The 21,712-nt window shown below is 31.8% G+C and overlaps 1 protein-coding gene across 1 annotated transcript; it reads left to right on the plus strand.

Annotated features, from left to right (window-relative positions):
• Positions 1–11,088: 11,088 nt before the first annotated feature.
• On the plus strand, positions 11,089–13,839 carry LOC128071137 (uncharacterized). The gene is made up of 5 exons (XM_052664103.1): positions 11,089–11,121; positions 12,359–12,408; positions 12,514–12,632; positions 12,749–13,149; positions 13,294–13,839. Exons 1-5 carry the CDS (start codon positions 11,089–11,091, stop codon positions 13,837–13,839), a joined length of 1,149 nt encoding a protein of 382 aa, XP_052520063.1.
• Positions 13,840–21,712: the final 7,873 nt, after the last annotated feature.

Raw genomic sequence — 21,712 nt, forward strand, 5'->3', positions numbered from 1 at the left:
ATTCTGAAGAATGTGAGATTCTCAAAAATATTTTTTTATTCGTGAACCAAACATGAAAATAACATATTTCAAACTTTACATTTCTGAGAATTCTGTAAGATTTCATGAACCAAACGCCCCCCTAAAATCGTTAACTAGTATTCTTTGAAGAATTTGTTGAGTATTTACGTGAAAAATGATAATCTAATCTTTCATCTCATTTTAGTCATGATCACATTAAATTTACCAAAAACGCTACAAAATCTGATGGTGCATTGAAGGATCCTAACACATGATGCATTATAACATTTTAATTTTTTTGCAACACTCCAATTGAAATATGAAAAAAAAAAAAATAATTGCTATAGATGTCTTATTACGAGGGTTAATTTTTATCACTTTTTTGTTAATAATTACTCATAATATTACTTTCCGTAACGATTATAAAATATGTTTAATTGCAATAGTTTTTTTAGACTATTGCTTATCATTTACAAAACAATATTACAGTAAAAAATTTATAACGAAATCATATACAATTATTTTAAATATTTTTTAAAATAATTTTAAATATTGTAACAAATAACATTTTCTAAAATAATTTTAAATATTCTCGAGGTCAGGTAGTGACAACTCTTTCTTTATTTACTTCTACCATGACAAAATAAATGATTATTGTTTTTATGTGTATGTAGATGCATTGACATGTACCAGACACACAAAGCTTAGTCATGGGTGGCAATGATTACGAACGTGTCTGATCAACTCAAACAAGATTAGTAAAAAATAAAAGCAAGTTCCATGATGGGCCCTTTTGGTGGTTCCAAAGGTGGTGTGACCACAATGAATTTGAGGGTCAGGAGTTGCAGTGAAAGCTTTTGATTCTTTCGCAGCAAAAACTTACAAAGACGACGTCGACCCCCCACCCAACTCCCACACACTGTGATGACCATGTTGCTTCACCCTTTCCACAGGCGGACCTATATTTGGGCCACCCCCGCTGCAGTTTTCATTCATCTCGAAAGTGAAATTATTAAAAACTAAATTATAGTTTTATTTATTAAAAATATATGTATTTATAAAGTATTTTTAACCCGAAACATTGATTAGCTTCTATTAAAAAATATTATTCATATATAAATATTAAATTATATAATTTTAATTTTTATTAAATATAAATTTTGAATCCGTCTCTCATCGTTATCCTATCTGAGGAGGTTCTTTCTTGTCTGCTGGTAGCTGCTATTGTTATGACTCTGGCATGCATTATCATTATTCATTCACAAGAGATGCCAAAGTACTTGCATGGTTTCTTTAAATTATTAAACACCCCCTCACCTTCCTCTGCTGACATTTTCATTAATAAAATCTCTACCCCTCTCTCTTTTCTTTATTTCTGAACTAGTTTTTAGGTGTCTATTCACCTATTTTTGTCATTCAATTTTAGTCAAAATATGAATGGTACATTTGGACACGTTCTCTTTTCATTAATGAATGAGATATATTTTTTTTTGAACAGTTAATGAATGAGATATAGTATACGTGAATATTGCAACAACATCTCTTCTTTTTGATAAACTCTCATTATGAGTGTCTCAATGAAAATATTTAATTTTTTTCTTTTTACAACGGATAATTCTTCTTGAGAAGAATCCAAATTCTACCACATATATGACCCTATCTAGAAGATGAACAATTTAGGATAGTCAAATACAAGGCCAATTGAGGTTGGACCAAGAAGATTAATTTTCTCACTAATTTAAATTAGAGACGCAAGTGAATTTTTTGCCCAATCCTAAGCGCTTCACCGCTAGATTTAACTCTTCCGTGCGTTTAATCTTTTTTACTAAATAAACAAGTGATACTATCAAGTTTCAAGATCTATACAAAAGGTGGAAAAAGCAAACTCACATGGATTGGGAAACATTAGACAATCTCCCAAACTATACAAATTGAACTATTGTAGGTGCTATGACAAAAACTCCTACCATACTTTAAACTAATTTATAGGTATTGAGCGTGTGTTTAATCTTTGTTGGCTGAATTGTTTCACCATTTTTTTATCTTTGAAATTTGTATTGTTCAAAGGTCATATTTAATTTCCTTTAAAGAAGTGATGACAAATAATTATTGAGGAGAGCCTTAATTATCAGCCCAAATCAGAGCTCTTAGTGACATATATAATTCTGTGATTTAATTATGCATATGACCAATATATTTTTAAGATGGCATGGGGACATGGGATAAATTAAAGCTCTAACACCTTAGGGAGCACAAAAGAAGGTGTGGTGGGACAATGGACTGCTCAAACACCTTAGATTTGGGTGCCAAGACAGATCCCTCATTTTGGCATATTTTTATCTTCTCTTTTTTATTTTTCAACTCTCAAATCAAGTCTTGGCTCACATGGACGAATAATCAAATTAGCAGCAGATCACAAGTCACTCTCATAGTTATTTCATCTTATTCGTCTTTAAATATATGCCATATTCGCATCATTTTATTGAATCTTTTAGCAAACACAAGAGAATTGACGTACAGTTATTAATATTAGTATTTGTAAAGTATGGAATATTAATGATTACATTCTTTTATAAATTCCTTTCACTATATTTTTTATTAGGGAGCATATATACTCCTGTATAATTTTTTGGGTTTATTGCAATAAATAGTCCATTTACTGATTGAGTAAAAAAAAAAAATTGATTTGTATTAAATGTCCATGCTATGACATTGCGTATTATTGGTGGTAGAGTCAGGCTCCCAAAATCCAGGTGTGTATTACGGTGATTGACATGCAGGCTATCTCTTAAAAAAAAAAAAAAAATTAAATGAAAAATTATCAAAATATCCCTTACTAAGTGAGAAGTAGACATGCACACCCTAGCCTAAGTGTGCCTCTGTCCCTGCGTACTATATAAAATAATTGCTATAATTACACAAGTCCTAACAGTAAATAATAGCCCAAAAACCACCGCCCTAACTTAGTCAACTTCTTTTTTCTTTTTTGATGATACGGATTATTTTTAAAAAATTCTTTAAACTCACATCAAAATTCAAATCTCGAAAGCATATAATCCGTTCGGAAAAGGCATGATCTAGCTTGCCAACTTCTTGTATCTGCCTTTTCAGCCATATATATTGCATATCGTGCAAAATCATCAAACTTTTTTTTCTACCCCTTGCATATATTTGGGGATAAAGGGCATATTGGATGGATGTGATGATTCAACTGCTACGTATATAGCACACCTATAAAGCAAAAGCTGACTGAAGCTTAATTGGGAGTAGTTTTAGGTAAATGTTCATTAGGTTGTCCACAAAGAAATGCTTCCCATCACTAATACTCCATTATGATCACTTGTTAGCTCACATTAGATCCATGAAAGATTAGATGAGATATAGTAATATTAACTATTTAATTTGCTTTGCTTATGTCATTATAAATTATTATTCTTATAAGTTGAAAGATTAGTTGCACCACTTTCATCTATGATTTCTGACCATTCCATGTGAGTTTTATTTTTTCTTTTCTGGGTGTTTCTTCTTTGCTGGCATTTCGTACGAAAATTTATTCGGTTGGTCATGTCAAGGTAATGGACATATATTTTCCACCTTTCCCTTTTCTCTTCCCCACTTTGGGTGGACAAAGTTTTTATATTTCACCAAATCCTCCATAGGCTTTATAATCTTTAGTCAACTAGGATTATAGATATAGGGAGTTGTGAATTTTCGGGTGTATAACAAAGGGATTTGAATATAAGAGAAACTTAGATCATTGATTGTTTGATTTAAAGGTAATAAAGCGATAATGATAATACAAATTTAAAGTTATTATGTGAAAAGGTATGACATTCGTATTTATTTAATCGTTTGCTTTAATGATGTTGTGAGTTTTTAGGTGTATATAACGGATTTTATTTATTTATTTATCATCATAACTTTATCATTGTTAGGTTAAATAATTAATATTTTAAATCTCTCTCATTACAATAAAAGACAATTAGTATTACAAGAGAATCTAAATTTGTAACATATCAGGAGTTCAAGTCTAGAAATAGTTTTAATCATTCACTAGGGGAGAAATAAAACAGAATTATTTCATGAAGAAAGGTAGAAGGAAAGTATATATCTCCCAACTGTTGTTATATGAACATTAAGTATGGTTGAGAATACTTTTTGTGTGAGGAAAGCATATAGGAAGTGGGTAGACAGTAGAGAAAGTAGTGGAGGTAGCTAGCAATGAGAGTTGTGCCCCATGTTATAGATCAGAGGAAAATGAAAGAAAATAAATGTTAGGAAAACCATCAGGTTTTTGATTTAGTGATATATTTCTCGTCGTAATTGTAAGATATTATAAAATCAGTTCTTACATGTAATATCGTTTAATATATATTGTATAATTTAAGTCTTCATTGAATCTAAAGAAGAAGTGTTTGGAGATATTTAAAGAAAACCCTAGAAAATATGATCAATTGAAGTTTGAGAGTGAGTATAGGTCAAGCAAATGGATGGAGAATGGTTGGATTAGGATTAAAGAAATGGGTTAAGTAAAGTGGCTGTGTCTTCAACCCAAGGAAATGCGCATGATTTCATGATACTTCTTGGAAATGATGATTTTCTTTACGTTTCACTTTCAGTCCCTTTAAGAAATTAACAAAAAAAAAGTATGGTTTTCAAAAGAAAAGAAAATAGAAAAGAAAGTTTTAGGGAAAAAAATAAAAACTATAATCCACTAATCTATACTATATTTATCTATCCATAGCTTCAAAGTTTTGATAAATGGTCATTTGATTTAAAATTTTAAACTATTAAAAAGTATACAAAATATTCTTTCACGTATAATAGATTTTGAGCTATAACTGATTGTGACAAGGCTTGAAACCATGACAATTTTAACTATTAATAAAAATCTGATACCGTAATACATAGGTGACAACTTAGAAAAATTTAAACTTTTAAATATTACATATTTGATTAATTTAATATCTCCAACAAATTCAACTTTAATTTCTCCAATCAAGAACGCTTTCATTATTAAGATTTGTGGAGTACTATTAGTGGTCATAGCTCACAAAAAAAATCAAAACCCTGTTTCATGCCTATAGCCTAGGCATTGTTATTTACCTTCCACAAGGCGATAAAGAGGAGAAGATTTTAAACACCTAGAAAATAGCTCACTGTTTTGAAACTTATCATATTGGCCAAAAATATAGTTGGCTTGAACGTTTCTTAACTTAGTTTGAGACTTCAATCCATGAAAGAGTTTGGTGTATTTAAGCATGCAAATTCAAAGTTCCAACTTGAGTTAACCGATTGAAATTTAGCCACCTACACATGCAAAACTTTCGTGCATTCGATATCCAGAGTAGTCGAGTAGTGGGCTAGTTTTCATCACAATTAAAGGATTAAGGTTCAAATTTCATGGGGTTGAAGGCTGGTGGAGGTAAGGGGTAAGAAGAAAAAAACAAAACAAAGCAAAAAAAAAACTTCCGTGCATTCTCATAAATGCATTCATGCAATCTTGATCATAACATTATATTACGTTATAAGAAAGAGTAATGAAAACATTACGAGGGGATCCAAATTCATTAGGTTACTCGTATTGTCAATGCTCACGCAAATGAATATTAAAAAAACTTCGGCATTCTCATAAATGCATACATGCAATCTTGTTCGTAAAATTATGTTACATTATAAGGAAGATTAATAATAACATTATGAAAAAATTCAAATTCGATTAAAATACTCGTATTGTCAATTTAATGTTAAAAATACTTCGGCATTCTCATAAACGCATACATGCAATCTTGATCATAAAATTATGTTACATTATAAGGAAAATTAAGAGTAAAGTTACGAGAAGATCCAAATTTGATAGACGGCTCGTATCGTCAATAGTCAGGAAAATGAAATGTTAAAACTTTAATTTAATGTTACAATAGCTTCAAATAGACAAAACCAAAAGGGAATTCCAAGAGCATCTGGAGAATAACAAAAGAATACAGCGAGGTGGCTGAAAGCCTGTTAATGCAGAAAGCAGTTGACCCGGCTGGTTATGCGTGTCATGATACATTAATGCTTTACAAGCTAAGGTGGTCTCTTAAATCTACGAGTAATTGAGAATCAATAATCTTTTAATAACATCATAATATTATAAATTAATTTTTTTTGGGTCAAATTATAAACGAGATTTAATTAACTCTTGTGAAGTGTTCACATTATTTGATTATAATTATATTAATAATTTATAATCGTTGAATCTTGTTTATAACTCATAATATTATGAGCCGATCCATTACCTATAAGATTGTACATGGTTCCTTCTATCTATTATAAGGAAACAAATGCTTTTGAATGGAAATTTATATATGCACGCACGAATTATAAGGTTGGATATACATGCACTATGCATGTGTGTGTGTGTGTGTGTGCGTTTTTTTTTTCTTTCTGAATCACCTCGATTTTCTCTAATTATTTTCTATTGCTTAACGATTTGGTTTAAGTCTCGATTGTGTGATAATTGATAATTAGTTTTTATATTCACCTTATTTTACAACTCATTTAATTAGGTCTGCTATCCTGACCCGGATTTTACTATTCAACCATCAAGTCTTGAAAATCCCCGAAGGAACCACATAAAAACAGTACACCATACATAAGCCTTTCTGTTTTATATTCCTGAATAAGTATAGGTCACACCGTCGAGGAGACTTTTGTCTAATTAATTTGAATTATATTTTTTTTAATAAAATTATTTGTTTAAATTTAAATGTTGATATGAGTATGAAAGTGTTATAAATAACATTATTACCACAAGGATCACTTGTAAGTTGATAACTACAACTTACAATCGATCTATGGAAATTGATTCTCTTTTATGTGTACAAGCAAAAAGCATGCTAGTTTTATTAAAGAAGAAACGCACAAATAAACGAGTGCAATGTTGAACGGTAGAAAAGGAAAGGGTGTCTTAAGAGGGAGAAGAAAACAATGATTTATGAGTTGGGTGGGAAATGTGTGTGCCCACATGTACATCAAGTAGGCAAAATTCGTGAGCATAAATGAAAGTGAAATGTCCTTGGGTTGCGATTTATTGTATTGAAAAATTATAAGTTTAAATTACGATTTTAACTTAAAAAAGAAAGAGATCTCATGAATTTACTTGTAATATTATGATAATATGAACGAAATCTAATTATTATAAATAATTAATACAATTATGATGAATTAATATAAAAAAATTTATAATTATTAAATTACAATTATAACATTATAATATTACGAAGTATCTTTCACTCGGAGTCATATATATTGCCGTGCAGGATTGTATTACTTTCGAGGGAGAGCAAGCCGACCCTCGTGGACCAAAGCAATAGACAAATTGCGTGATGCCATTCCAAGCACTCTCTTTCACATTTTTTCTAGTCTCTTTCTTTTTTCCCCTCTTTCTCGATCTTTTTTGGTGGCTCCTCTCTTTCTTTGTCACCTCCATTAATTATAAAGTAAATATCATTCTTGGTTTTGGGGAAGATTACCAAAACCAACTGAACTTTCTTGTGAAAGATTCACCCATTTTTCCTCCACATTTCATCATGCATTATCTCATCACCATCTCTGAGTTTCTGATATTACCCTTGCTCATTAAGTCTACGTCTAGAAATGTCCCCACATACATTAAAAGACTATTATTTTTTAGCGCAAAATATTTTTTCACCATCAAATCTCAATGAAAAATAGAAAAAAAGAATCCATATTCTTTTACCAAGGAGTCATATTTTAAAATGATAACTAAAATCAAATCAATGGGATAGAAAAAAAGGGTTTACTCAACTTTTTTTTTTGCTCGACTAGTAATCATTTCATCCCAACTAATCAAAAACGTGATGTACAATCAAGTTCATTTACATCAGTCTACACATATATGACAACAATGAGGTTTCTATTTGTTAAACTATCCACATATTTACTATTAACATAAAGGATTTACTTAACTTGTCATGGTGAACTAAGTTCCACAAATTTTGATATTAATACGATGAAAGCAATATAATAGAAGAATAAAAGTGAGGTTTTTTTTTTTTCATTTTGATTGTGGTTTAATTAACCATAAAATATGATTTCCTATTCTATGTTCAAAATATATATGTCGTCAGACCTTGTATAGTTTTGAAAACCTAATTCCTGGTTCTTAATTTTTTTTTTAGAAACATAAGGTGTGTAGGATTGGCTAACAATTGAAAATAGATGAGAATTCGTTTCATATATATATATATATATATATATATATATATATACTAATCTTTCATGTAATGAAGAGTAGTACAAGGATTAAAAATGTTTTATACTATTTGTTTATGCGGAAATTTTAGTAGGGTTAAATTTATGTTGCAATTTTTAGGCTCGATTAATCACAAAAAATAATATTAAATCAAATGTAATTAATACTTGAAATCGTCATATCTATAATGACATATAAGGCTCCGTTTGTTTGCTGTAAAATATTTTTCCGGAAAACATTTTCCGGATTTTACGGTGTTTGGTAACACTGGAAAATTGGTTAACCGTAAAATGTTTTCCGGTCAAAAATTGCGGCTGCTTTTTCTTAATTTTACGGTGTTTGGTAACACCGGAAAATTGGTCAACCGTAAAATATTTTCCGGTCAACAATTACGGCTAGTACAAAATTATATAAAATGTTTTCATGTCCTTTGGGAAAAGAAAACATTTTACAAAACTTACGGCACATCCAAACATCAGAAAATATTTTTCAGTATTCTATTTTTCAGTAAAATATTTTCCTCCAACAAGTTATTTTACGGCAAACAAACAGAGCCCTGTAAAATATTTTATTTTCCAGGAAAAACACTTTCGACGGAAAATATTTTACACAAGCAAGTTATTTTACGGCAAACAAACGGAGCCTAAACCTCACAAAAAACTCAACGCATGTTTTGTTCAGAAATCTTATCACACATTCAAACTTTTGATCGTAATTAAGGTTGTTCTTAAAATCTTGTTTTCCTTAATATTTGGGATTCACATGTTTTAGATCCTGATATTTTTACAAATTATTTATTCACAAGTTTGGCTAAGTCATTAGAGCACTAAAAGTTATGATATTGTCCGACCCCATACATTATTATTTACACTTATTTGTTATTTTGACCGATAGTTTTGGCTTGATTAAATGGACAATTTGAAGGTGGCAGGTCTTAGAATGAAAGCGCGGTAGATGGACAAATGCGTTGAAACAAAAGTCACATAATTGTCAAGATTGAGCTTAATAAGAACACATGGTGGAGATTTCACATTGTTGACAACCATTAGCAAGATATATAACTATTTTATTTATATTTTTAATGACAGGGAATTTTTTTGACAAGTTTTTTAGACTAATATTAAGGGTGTTAGTCGCTCGGGTTTTGGTTCAATTGTAAATTACTCGCTCTATATATAAGAAATTGTGAATTTGATTCTCGTTAGTTAAATATATGTGTTCTACGGCCTTTAGACTTTCCTTATAAATAAAATAAAAAAACCCTAAGGTGTTAGATCCTGAGAAAAAAAAATATTAAGGCTGTTAGATCCCGAGATATATAACTCTTTCGAAAGAGATACAATTGAATTTTTTTTTTGGATGACGTAAAAATTCAGTTGTCAGAGTTCGACCACTAACTATCACACCCCTAGGTGTAGCAGTGCGTTCCTATACATGCTTCAAGTCTATCAAGGGCAGAATTCTAAAGCAATGACGAGTATCGAACACGCAACCTCACATGAACGATTTTTTTACCCACTATATATATGCTCCAAGTCCGTCAAGGACAGAATTCTAAAGGAGTGATGAGTGTCGAACTTATAATCTCACAAAAATAATTTTACCCTCATTACTACTAGACTATACCTCTAGGGACAACTATAATCCAAGTTTGTCAAGTCCAAATTAAAATTTATCAGAATTGACCCCAAATAAATTAACTATCTAACTAATTCCAACCTGAGTGAAGATATATAAAAGATGCAGTAAAAGATGCATTATGCATGAGGCAATATGGTTGTATTATCGCCACATGGTAGTCAAAAAAGTCAAGATTCTAAACTATATTATCAGCAATGGTATTGATAGCCTTATATCGTCTGATTCCAAGCTACACTCTTATGACCACCCAACAAAACGATGGTGCTTGATAATTTGCCAAGACCTTTTAGTCGTTCTGAAAAGTTTGATTCCAAAGAAAACGGCTAACAATTTTTGAAAATGTCCATATTCATTCTTTCAACACAAAGGGTTAAAAAAGGTTAAGTCATTTGATAAAGTCAAGGAAAAATTTTGATCAAACACTAAATTTGTGAGATGGAGAAGACACCTCAACCAATAACCACGCAATTAGGTCGGAATTATTTTGATCTCTTCTTTACATTCTAAGATAAGGAATTAGTTTAGTTGATTTGAGTTGAGAATAGTTATTTAAATGTTTAAATCTTGAAAATTAAGTAAAACCGTGAATACTTTATAAAAATAACGTTGATATGTTGATTATCATTTTTGCTGCCTACTCAATTTCGTTCCAATTTTTTAAATATTTTTTATGAGTACTACTATTCTTCAAAATTGTACATAATAAGGGTTTTATATATTGAATTACCCTTTTTATTAACAAACAAACTATGGAGAAAATAAGGAGGTTTTGGGGGATGATGTTGTCAAAATCTTAGTTCATTTTCTTTCTCATGAAGTAATGCTAAGCATTAACCTATTTGTTGGAACCAAAAAAAATTAATAGTCAAGATAATTTGGCATAACCTAGCTTATCAACTAGAGTAGGCATCTTCAAATTAGGGTATGGATCACATCTTCTTTTCACCGTAGCAAAAATAAATGAAAGTAAGAATTAGATCCTCTTTTTCCTATGCATAGAGGGACAATATATCTTCCCACTTAATTACTTTCTCCATCTACCAAGATAATTTGTGTACCCAATACACTAAAAAAATGAAAAGATAAAGACATATGTGCACAAAAGATTAAGAATTTTTTTTTTTTTTTTTTCTGACTGTATAATTACAAGCACATATTTATAGAAAGAGAAGAGAAAGCTGACGAGCATGGGCCATATACAAACAATCCCAGCGGCAGCGGTAACGGCAGAGACCTTCTGCACGCCCAACAACAACACCCAACCCAACTTCAACACCCCCACCTCACCTCATTGATATATACATTTGCTTATGTGTATGCATACGTATATCTATTTTATTACATTGTCATCTCGTTCAAATATTTAAACAGTTAGAGAGAAATTCTCCACAAGTACAAATGAAATTTGATTGTTAAAGTTATCATCTCATTAAATGTTTAAATAGTTAAACATGAATTCAAATATTTTAAATAAGTGACAACGATACTATAATCAAACAAGTTTGATAATGTAGAATCTGATACCATAAAATTTATTACGTTATCAAAAAGTTCAAACTGTTGTAAAAGATTTTATTATATTTATTGTTGTTTTCAACATAATTCAAAGCAATAAATAAAAAAAATGTTTCTTGCTTTTTGTTTTTTTTTTCCTTAAAACAAGTGATTAATTAAATGGGTAATTAATAAACAACAAAAAGATTAGAAACAGTAGGAGAGAGTGAGTTAATAAGAAACACGAGACTTCTCCATCTTTTAAAGAAAAGGCCAAACTCACGCGAAACAAGAAGAGAAAAGAAAGGAAATAAAAAGAAAAGCAAAGGCAGAGAGAAAACACAACACAGTAAGGCCATTAAAGGGTGCTCTCTCTCCCTCTCTCTCTCTCTCTCTCTCTCTCTTTCTTGGACTGATTCTCTTCAACCGCATCTCTCTCAATCTCTCTCCCTATCTCTCTCCTTGTTGTATATGCACAAAGCAAAAGCAAGCAATATTCCAAAGAGGAGGCAATTTCAAAGAAGGATAAAAGGAGAGGAAAAATAAAAGTCAGTAAAAAATGTTGAGTAATAGTGTCGTACCATTATAGAGCACAGAGAAAAGCTTGAGGCTTCTCTCATTCCATTCATTTTCTTGGTGTTTTGTTTTGTTTTTTTTTTTTTTTTTAAGCATTGGCATTGAAGATTACGCCTCTTTAGGTTGAGGTTGGAGAGGCATCCTCTTTCTTGCTTCTCTTTCATGTTATTTATGCGTGTTAGCATTAATTAGGAGAGGATCCTAATTCGTACTCGTCATTCTCATCCAATTCTCAACTCTTCGTGTATCATTAATGATATATATTACCTAAATTGTATCACCCCACAAAAATCCATCCATATATACAAATCTCTCTCTTACTCGCTCCACATTCAAATATCTTCCATTTTTGCACAATCACACCATTTTTTTCTTATTGTTCTATAGATAATGGCTGTTCAAGCTCAATACCCATCAAACGTTCTTCTTCTCAACAGGTTTGCATTCATCTCTTTCACTCTCTCTCTCAATCTCTCCCGTTCTTGAATTTTCTATTGTCTAGACGAGGATTGAATGATTGAATTACTCTCTCTTTCATGCAGAACCATACAAGAAGGAAAGAACCAACCCGGCCGAGTAAGCGGCGGTGATGGTGGCGGCGGTGGCGGCGGTGGAGGAATAGCATTGTTTGATCACCCGCATATACTATTCAACCCCGGAGGTAATCAATTTTTCTTCATTTTTCATTACGTATTGCAATCAAATCAATTCATCTCCAAATCAAATATATCAAATCGATCAATCTAAAATCTTCTTTTTTACATGATTTTTCCTCAGTCACAACGAATAACTCGCGAAAGCGAGGACGAGAAACCATGGGTACAACAACGATGAATGGAAGCAACGCGTTGATTTCAGTAACATTGCAGCAACAACAACAACAACAACAACAATCTCAGATGATTGATCTCTCTCAGCTACACACTCCGCAGAACAATCCAAACAACGTTGTTGTCTCTACTGGCCTTCGCTTAGCCTTCGGTGATCAACATCAACATCAACAACAACAACAACAACAACATCATCATTTGCAACACCAGCAACATTATAATTCTCATCAGCAGCAACAAACTTCTTTGTCTCCTCAATCATCAGTTTCGTTATCGATTTTGTCAGATGACTTTGCCTCTCAGATTAAACAACAGCGCGATGAAATTCACCATTTCATCCAAGTCCAGGTACTAAACTAAATCTAGTATATATTTTACTAACTAAAATAGACACCATCCAAATGTAAATTTTATTCGAGCATTGTTATATGTCATTCGGGATATTTATGGGACTTGTTTATTCTAATTGTAGAGCAATTTTATGTTGTTTAGGGAGAGCAGTTGAGGAGAGAATTGTCACAGAAGAGACAAAGGCAATATAGGGAGCTGCTGGTGGCGACGGAGGAGGCGGTGGCGAGGAGGCTGAGGGAGAAGGAGGTGGAAGTGGAGAAGGCAGTTAGGCGAAACGCGGAGTTAGAGGCTCGGGCGGCGCAGTTAAGTGCGGAGGCGCAAGTGTGGCAAGCGAGAGCGAGGGCGCAAGAGGCCACGGCGGCGACCCTGCAAGCGCAGCTGCAGCAGGCTATGATGGGCGGCGGCGGCGGCGGCGGTGGGTGTAGCGTGGATAGAGATGATCAGTGGGGTAGCAGTAATGGGGTTGATGGTGTGGTGGCGGAGGATGCTGAGTCAGCATACATTGACCCGGACCGAGTTGCTGTGTTGACTGGGCCGAGTTGTAAAGCGTGTCGGAAGCGAGTTGCCTCATCAGTGTTGCTGCCGTGTCGACACTTGTGTTTATGTACAGAATGTGATGCTGTGGCCCAGGCCTGCCCACTTTGTTTCACTTTCAGAAGCTCAAGTGTTGAGGTCAATCTTTGCTAAAGCAGCCCAATCCAAACCTAAAGCCCATGTTCTATCAGCCCAAATCCAGACCCATGTATAATAAAGTGGGACCTACTAGATTATGAGGGTTAAAAAAGGAATAACAAAAACAAATGAGGAAAAGAGAAAAAAAAGTTAAACATGAGAAATAAGTACATGTTTATCTTATTTGCCTATATTACCCACCCATGACTCGAATTTTTGTGTTTATTTTTTTTCTTTTGTTTGCTAAAGCTTTTTTGTTTCCTTTTTTCGAGGGTGGAACTTGGAAGTACCTAAGAGGTAATGTACATGGCCACATGGGAGTGGCATTGGCATTTTGCTTTTTCTGAAAATTTAATTGATACATAAATTCTTTTATTTGGTATTTTTATCGGTATTTTTGTTTTATTTGCGTTTAGGTTCGTTCTTGCATTTACTTTTCTCTATAAGAAAAAGGGTAGTAATCGTCCTAAAGCATCATTTTAGTTTAGGGGAATACTAGTTTCATGCATGCATTTTATATTTGTAATTGGAATAGGTATACAACTAGTCATTTACATCTAATAATGTAAATCAAATTATGGTATATTTGTGTTAAGATTCTCCCTCATTTTATCTTCGTTAGCTCCATTTCAAGAATGACATTTGTCAACTCAAAGGAGAGAGAAAATGATATATACTAAATCTCTTTGAAAACATTTGATGGAAAAGGAGAATAAAATTTCTTATTTATCATACTTGTCATTGTTGCATATATAGAAAACACAAAATTGAATAGTACGATTGCTAGTAAATTATTTAAATTGAATAGTACGATTGCTAGTAAATTATTTTTTCTCATGAAATTTATGAGGACTAGATCGTGGGAAAAGAAATTTATTAAAATTGATCTTGAACCGGGGAAGATGGTGGATTTATTTTACGAACAAATATTCTCTTTATCAATATGTATATGGGTGTGTTGATGGGGACTTAAAAGCATGGGTATAATATATGGAGATAGAATTTCAATAGTTTGGGAGGCTTAATTGAATTAGTCAATTAGTTTTGCGGTTAAATTGTTAAAGTTATGAAACTTTAGGGGTTTCTATGTCATTTAGCCTTTGTATATCTATGGTTATTTACCATCTGTAAAATGGTTCTAGGGGCTCACAAGTATATTTGACTTTTAAGAGGAACCTCACAAGCACTTTTTGTAAATGTTAGGTGAGCAATGATGAATTATTTCGCAGCACATATATATATACACAACCACATTTTAAATTTTTTGTAACGCTCTAGTTAAATAAGTAAAAAAAACTTTTGTCATTGGTAATTTGTTGCAACGGTTTTTTTAAGTTGCATCAAACTATTGAAATATTTATGATATGCAACGTTTTTTGGTTAAATGTTGCTTATTCTATTTATTTTTTGCAACGGATTGTAAAACTATATTTTAGTTGCAACTTATATAAAGGTTTTTGCAACAGTTTTGTTAGTATTGCTTCTAAACATTGCAAAATCTAGGATATGCAACACTTTATTAAGTGCTACTTATTTTATTTATTTTTTTGCAATGATATGTAAAATTATGGGCTTAAATGCAACGCACAAAAACTGTTGCTTATTAGATTTTTGTTTAGTGAGACGTCTTGAAATATTTTAATTTGAGCTTAATTAATTGAAAATGAGAAACTATCAAAAAATCAATTATTTGAAAAGATAGAGAAAAAATCAAAAAGTTGATTAATTTGGTTCTCTTCTGTGCCCTCCTTATTTCTCTATTTTTTTGCCAAAACTGAGAGTTTATTACTTTTAAGTTCTACATTACTGTCGAATAGTGAAAAAATTATTGCAAGTTTTAAAAAATTTCAATGCAAGTGTAAAAGACTATTATTTATATTTTTGGAAATTATATTGTTCACAAAAATATTGACTATTAAAGATAATAAATGAATAAAGTAAACTTCTCTCTAACAACGTTACTTTTAGATGAGATGGTTAGTAACATAATTATAGAGTTCAATATCAAAAGGTCCTAGGTTCGAGTCTTATTGCTACTTATTTAGAAAAATATATCCAAGTGCAACTCATTAAAAAAAAAGGAAAGAGAATCTCATGCATATATATTATTTTAAGACCGTTGTTTATACTTTTAAAAATCGTTACAATAACTATCAAAAACTGTCACAAAAAATATTAAAAACTATTGTTATTACTCTTGAAAACCGTCGCAAATAGGAGAACATTTATCATGTAGTAGTTAGAAAAAAAAAACCGTTGTTAAAGGAATCATTTGTAATGGTTTTTTTACCGTTACTACTTATTTGTCAAAAACCGTTATAGTAGATAATAGACAATGAGAGTGAATTCAACGATAAGAAAACCATTGCGTAAAGTCATTATTTTTAGTTTTTTGGCAACAGTTTTCAAATGTTACCTAAGATAAAAAATGTGGTAGTGATATATATATATATATATATATATATATATATATATATATATATATATATATATATATTTATTTATTTATTTTCTTTTTCCTGTCGAGATGCATACGTTATTTATTTTTTATTTTGATGAAATGCATACGACATGCACGGTAGTAACATTCATGTGTGTGTATATATATACACGGATAATGTGAATGCGCCAAAATTTTTGATGCCTACGCACCATGCAATTAGCTAAACTAGTTTATTTAATTCCTAATTTTAGTCGACCTTATGAAAGGTAAGACGATCTGCAAAATAAGAGGAATAAGATTGTTCGATATTTTTTTAGAGAATAATTATGTCACTCAAGTCAGATCAAGGTAAAAGAGGCCCTCGAAGCCACAAGGGGGCAAGTGTGAGTACTTAAGGTCTAGTAAGACCAATAAAATTTACAATATTTCTCTTGTGAATATTCTTAAGAATATCTTTTCCCTCATTAACATGCACATAGAAAAAATTGCATATCATCCTAAGATAGTTTACTGAAGCTCCCGCTCGCCGCATTGTGCATTCGCCACCATGGCTTGGGAGCTTCTGTTCTTTGATTAATCCAAGCCTTATTCTGATAAGTAAAGTCAGTTATATGGATCTGACGATACTATTTATTACTGCCGAAAAAGCCCCACATTTCTGAAGTACTATTAACGGAATGTATCTATTATTAAGCTCAAATATTAAGAGTTGTATTTCAAAATATTTGTGAGATTCACCATTTCACTCTAACGCGTGGTTCCATGTAGTGAGAGGCGTTCACACATTGTGTCCTGGGACGTTGTCTGAAGCCAATCTCCAGATATTAGCTCAAATAATGTACCGCGGTTTTTATGGCAAGTGAACAGAAAATTTCAGAAAGGTAGGTGAAGATCTCATCATTCTAACTTCATTTTGCTCTTCCAAATAGAAGTGGTCCGTAAAATAATTGAATCTTTCAGATCATTTAGGTAAACATTCAATCTCAGCATACAGATCCATTAATATGAAAGATTTTTATTGACACTTTTTCCTAAATCCTAATTAATGTCCATAACAATTTATGTAGCCATAGTTTTAGAAACTGGTATATAGAAATTCTTTTCTTATTTTGTGATGCAAGATATGCTACGTCATAAATGTTGGCGTTCTGCTTGTGATTTTAATTAGGAGCTATTCACGTTTGGCATATGCTAGTTTTGGGTGAAATCTTCTGGAATGATTTCGTACTTCAGTTCGATGGAGGAATTTTAGGACATCCTTAGTGTAACGCACCAAGTGCCGTAGCTAACTGAGTCTCTTAAAAAGCATGTGTAACTCGTAATGAAAGGTGTGATCTCACTTGTAGAGGTAAGGAAATTGTTCGTGAGGCTAGTAAATAGAAACCTGAACTAGTTGTACTCTATTATTTTGCTAGAGCGGTCATTTTTTTTTTTTACTGACAGGAACCTCCTGAAAACTCCTAAAAATTATAACAGATTCCAAACTTCGAGATATATAATCCTGCCTAGAAAAGACATAAATAAAATAGAAAAAACAGATTAAAATAAAGAAAGAAAGAAGGAAATCTAAGACTCAAGTCAGCCCAAGTACATTTTTCTGCTATTTATCATGTGCTTGAAAAGGTAGGGTAAGCATGCCTAAAGATAGATCTCAGTCACAGTTGAGAGCATTATGCAGACTATGTATGATGTGTTGTATTTGTAAATTATTTCCATCTGTACATGATTTAGTTTTGAACAAACAAAAAAAAAAAAAAAAAAAAAAACATGATTTAGTTTGAGGTCCCAATCGATTTATCTTCCCATCTAGTCAGTGCATGTTATGGGAAAAGATAGGCAGCTTATGCATGTACACCGCATACATCCAGTACCGACAAATAAAATTACTTCTAATATTTATTTCACTAATAAAATCCTACAAGAAGATCGTCGGGTGGAATGGTAAGATACCACGACTCATTATAATAAGAAATTTAAAATTTAAAATATGGACCATGAAATGAAAAAAAGGTCGATATATTACAGATAAATTAAATCTAATTTCTAAATTTAGCAAACAAGCGGTAAATACACAATATGTGACTCGCCTGAAATAAGATGCACGGTATCTCGTTAAACAATCACTACCCTTTATTGTCCTTGACTGATGGGTATAAAAAATGAGGCCAAATACTTTGATTAAAAAATTTAAAACTTTTTGGCTTCAGATATGGAAGAATATTCTAAAATGAATTTGTGTACATGGTAGCTTGCAGATAAGCTGGAATGTAGATGTGATCACATGGATAACACACCACGTTGTCCAATGAAGTCAGCAGATATATAACCTCATATATGGGAAGATATATATGCTTTTCTTGGATACTTTTACTGCTGTGACATTTTCTGCAAAGGCATCTATTAATCTGGGCCAATGCAAATGGAAGCTGCCAAGTTTATGTGATCTTATTCGTTTTATTTTTTTTCGTCTTTTTTAAAAAGAGTGCAACACGAGTACTTTTTAAAAGATCGCCTGTTATTCTAAAATTTGTTAGAGAACCCGTAATTTGCGGATTTTGAATTCTTTAAAGGATAAATTATTTCGTATTGAATGGTTTATCAAGATCTGTATACTTATGTGATAGAACTTGATGTTAAATAATGTATGAAAAACTTAAAAATAGCCGGCCAAGTGGACTCATGAATTGAAGGGTAAGGAAGAAAAATTTTTCTTTTTGGTGTTTGTATTTAAAGATGTGTAAGTTGTCACACCCTTTATGAAAACGTATAAACACGTTTACATTAAATTTGCGCTTGAGGTCACGATCAAATTGCTATTTAGGACCATTTTGCAGTCAACAAATGGTATTAAATTAAGGTTTATTCCAGTTGAATCAAAGTTTTTCTATTTTAGCATATTTTAAGTGATTCAGTTTGATATATTAATTTTACACTTGTTAGGAAGCGATTGTCAAAATCACATGTTAGAAAGTGCAAATGGAAGGAGAAAAAAAATCTAAGATGAGTTTCATGGAGAGATTTAAATGAGATCTTCGTATATTGATCAAATAAAGGAGACGACTTTTGTAACTTGGCAAGAGAGAAATGTGAGATTTCACGGTGGCCAACTTAGGTTCAAGGAACAAATTAGGAAGAAGATTATGCTTGACATTGGTCTCAAATTAAGCACCAGGAAAAAGTTTGGCTCTCGTCCCCTAAATATACGGAGATAATTTTTAATTGAAACGAAAGATATTGATAGATCTATATAGTTGATCCTATCTTGAAAGATAAAGACTTAATTTAATTTGAAGATTCCTTCAACTTTGATATTTGGCATACACGAAGAGAAATGTAATGACAAACCACATAGTTTGACCAAATTAATGATAAAAACCAAACGTTGATAGATGCTCATCACGAACAACATCATTTGATTGGTATTCAATCCTATAAATCACGTGATTACTGAACCACCATTTTAGAATTTTGCAAGACAGATTTCATCGAAAACAACATGTTCCTGATCTATTAATTTATTGTTTTTCATCACTATCTACAAAGCTTTTCAAATGAGAACATAAGTTAAGTGTACCAACAGAATTTGAGTCGATAATAATTCCAATTAGTAAGCTGACAGATCAAAATGATGCAAATTTTGGACACGTTCTAACTATTTTGATAGGACAAGATAGGTAACCAATTTGACAGTATTTCGTTTAATGCTAAATACTTTCTTGACAAGAAAAAAACACGCACACACCGACGTCTCGGTCTCCGTTTAAAGAAATCCATGAATTAATAATGATGGACACGATTTTTTTTCTTTGTTTGTGGTTGATATGGGTAATTTTTTGACCACTTATTATTAATGATCGACCACATTTACAGTATAATGTAACCAGTAAGAAGGGTTGGAGAGTATATTTAGGTTTTGGCTGACTGATAGATTCCAAGAATATCAAGAAGACAGACTTCTCCTAAGTGCTTTTCCCATGACGTGTTCTTCTAGGAGATCTTTCTAGATCTCTGACCCAAAAAAAAAAAAACTAGGCAGTGAACTTCGTAAGCTAGTCTGGTGAGTTTTAGTAATGTTTCGAGTTAATTATTTTGAGTTAGTAATTAATTTGAGAGCAAGACAATTACTTTTAAATTGAGCGAATGTCATTTTCTTCCATGAATTTTTATTTAAATCTCAAACTCTCACACAAGGTTTTAGTTTTGCTCAGATTTCCCAATGATATCAAATTCTATCAAACAAAATCTTAAGATCAAATGACATTTTGGTCTTTTATTTTTCTATTTTTCTATTTAATTCTATTTTATTACCTTTAATTTTTTTTTTATGTCTTTAAAACGTGAGCTCGTTGCAAACAGCTATATGTTGGGTTAGGAAAAAAGATCAGATATGATTCAAAAGTGAATCTATTTTTTTTTTCCAAAGGTTAGTTCATTGTAGATCAATTATAATGAACCAAACCAAATAATTGTTTGAAATGGATATTGCAGAATAATCTTTTTTATAACGCAGAAAGTACTGGATTTCTTTTCCACCTTTCTGCATTCCCTACTGTCCTAATTAGTTTTTTCATACTTTCCAAAATCATTTTCACATTAAATCATGGCGACCACACACACTACGAAAAGTCATGCACCATTCCTCCCCATTATTTCCTTCACGTACTAATTCTGGCTAAGTAGCCAGAAAGAAAATGTTTGTATATGTAAGGGGCCCTTGATATGATGTGTAGTCGATGACAAATTTGACAGAACAAATTAAGGGCATGCAAATTTATACACAATAAAGTTACTATTAACTTGCATGCTTTTAAGGCATGCATTTTCTTGGATCTTTCTTTATCTTGTATTCTGTTAGGCATTGAACCACAATTTCAGTATTTTTTTTGGCATGTAGTTCACTATACGATTTGATGTCACTCGAATTTTATGTAAAAGAACGTACTGTTTTGTTGTTTCTATAAGTAGGGTATGCCTACCCTGGAGAAGATATCGATTATTCAACACTTCATTCAATACTTTCCCCTTCTTACTATCATAACAACTCAACTTTCACTTTACCGCTCTTATTATGGTTGACCCCCAACCCTCACTATATTTTTCCTCGCACTTACATTTTCCCTACAAATACTTGACTTAAGCGTTAGACGGTTAGAGTGTCTACAACTACATTGTATCTATTCCAATACTACAAACCCTACATTAAGTATATCAATACATGTTCTAAGTTTGTTAAACGTCAAACACTATTGTGATTGAAGGGTATAAGTACGAACTAGACACATTTAATCACGATAAATCACTACCCCACCACTTTCCCCAACCGATGGAGGCTTTGCTTCCCATATTTATTTTTTTTTTTTATCAGCATATTTATTAGTGTTAATTGTCAAAATTTGTCTATTTTGCCCATGCGTTCAATATGCTTCACTCAATTGTTTGAAATAA

The sequence above is a fragment of the Budorcas taxicolor genome, unplaced genomic scaffold (genome assembly GCF_023091745.1).
Source record: "Budorcas taxicolor isolate Tak-1 unplaced genomic scaffold, Takin1.1 scaffold1831, whole genome shotgun sequence".
NCBI lineage: Eukaryota > Metazoa > Chordata > Mammalia > Artiodactyla > Bovidae > Budorcas > Budorcas taxicolor.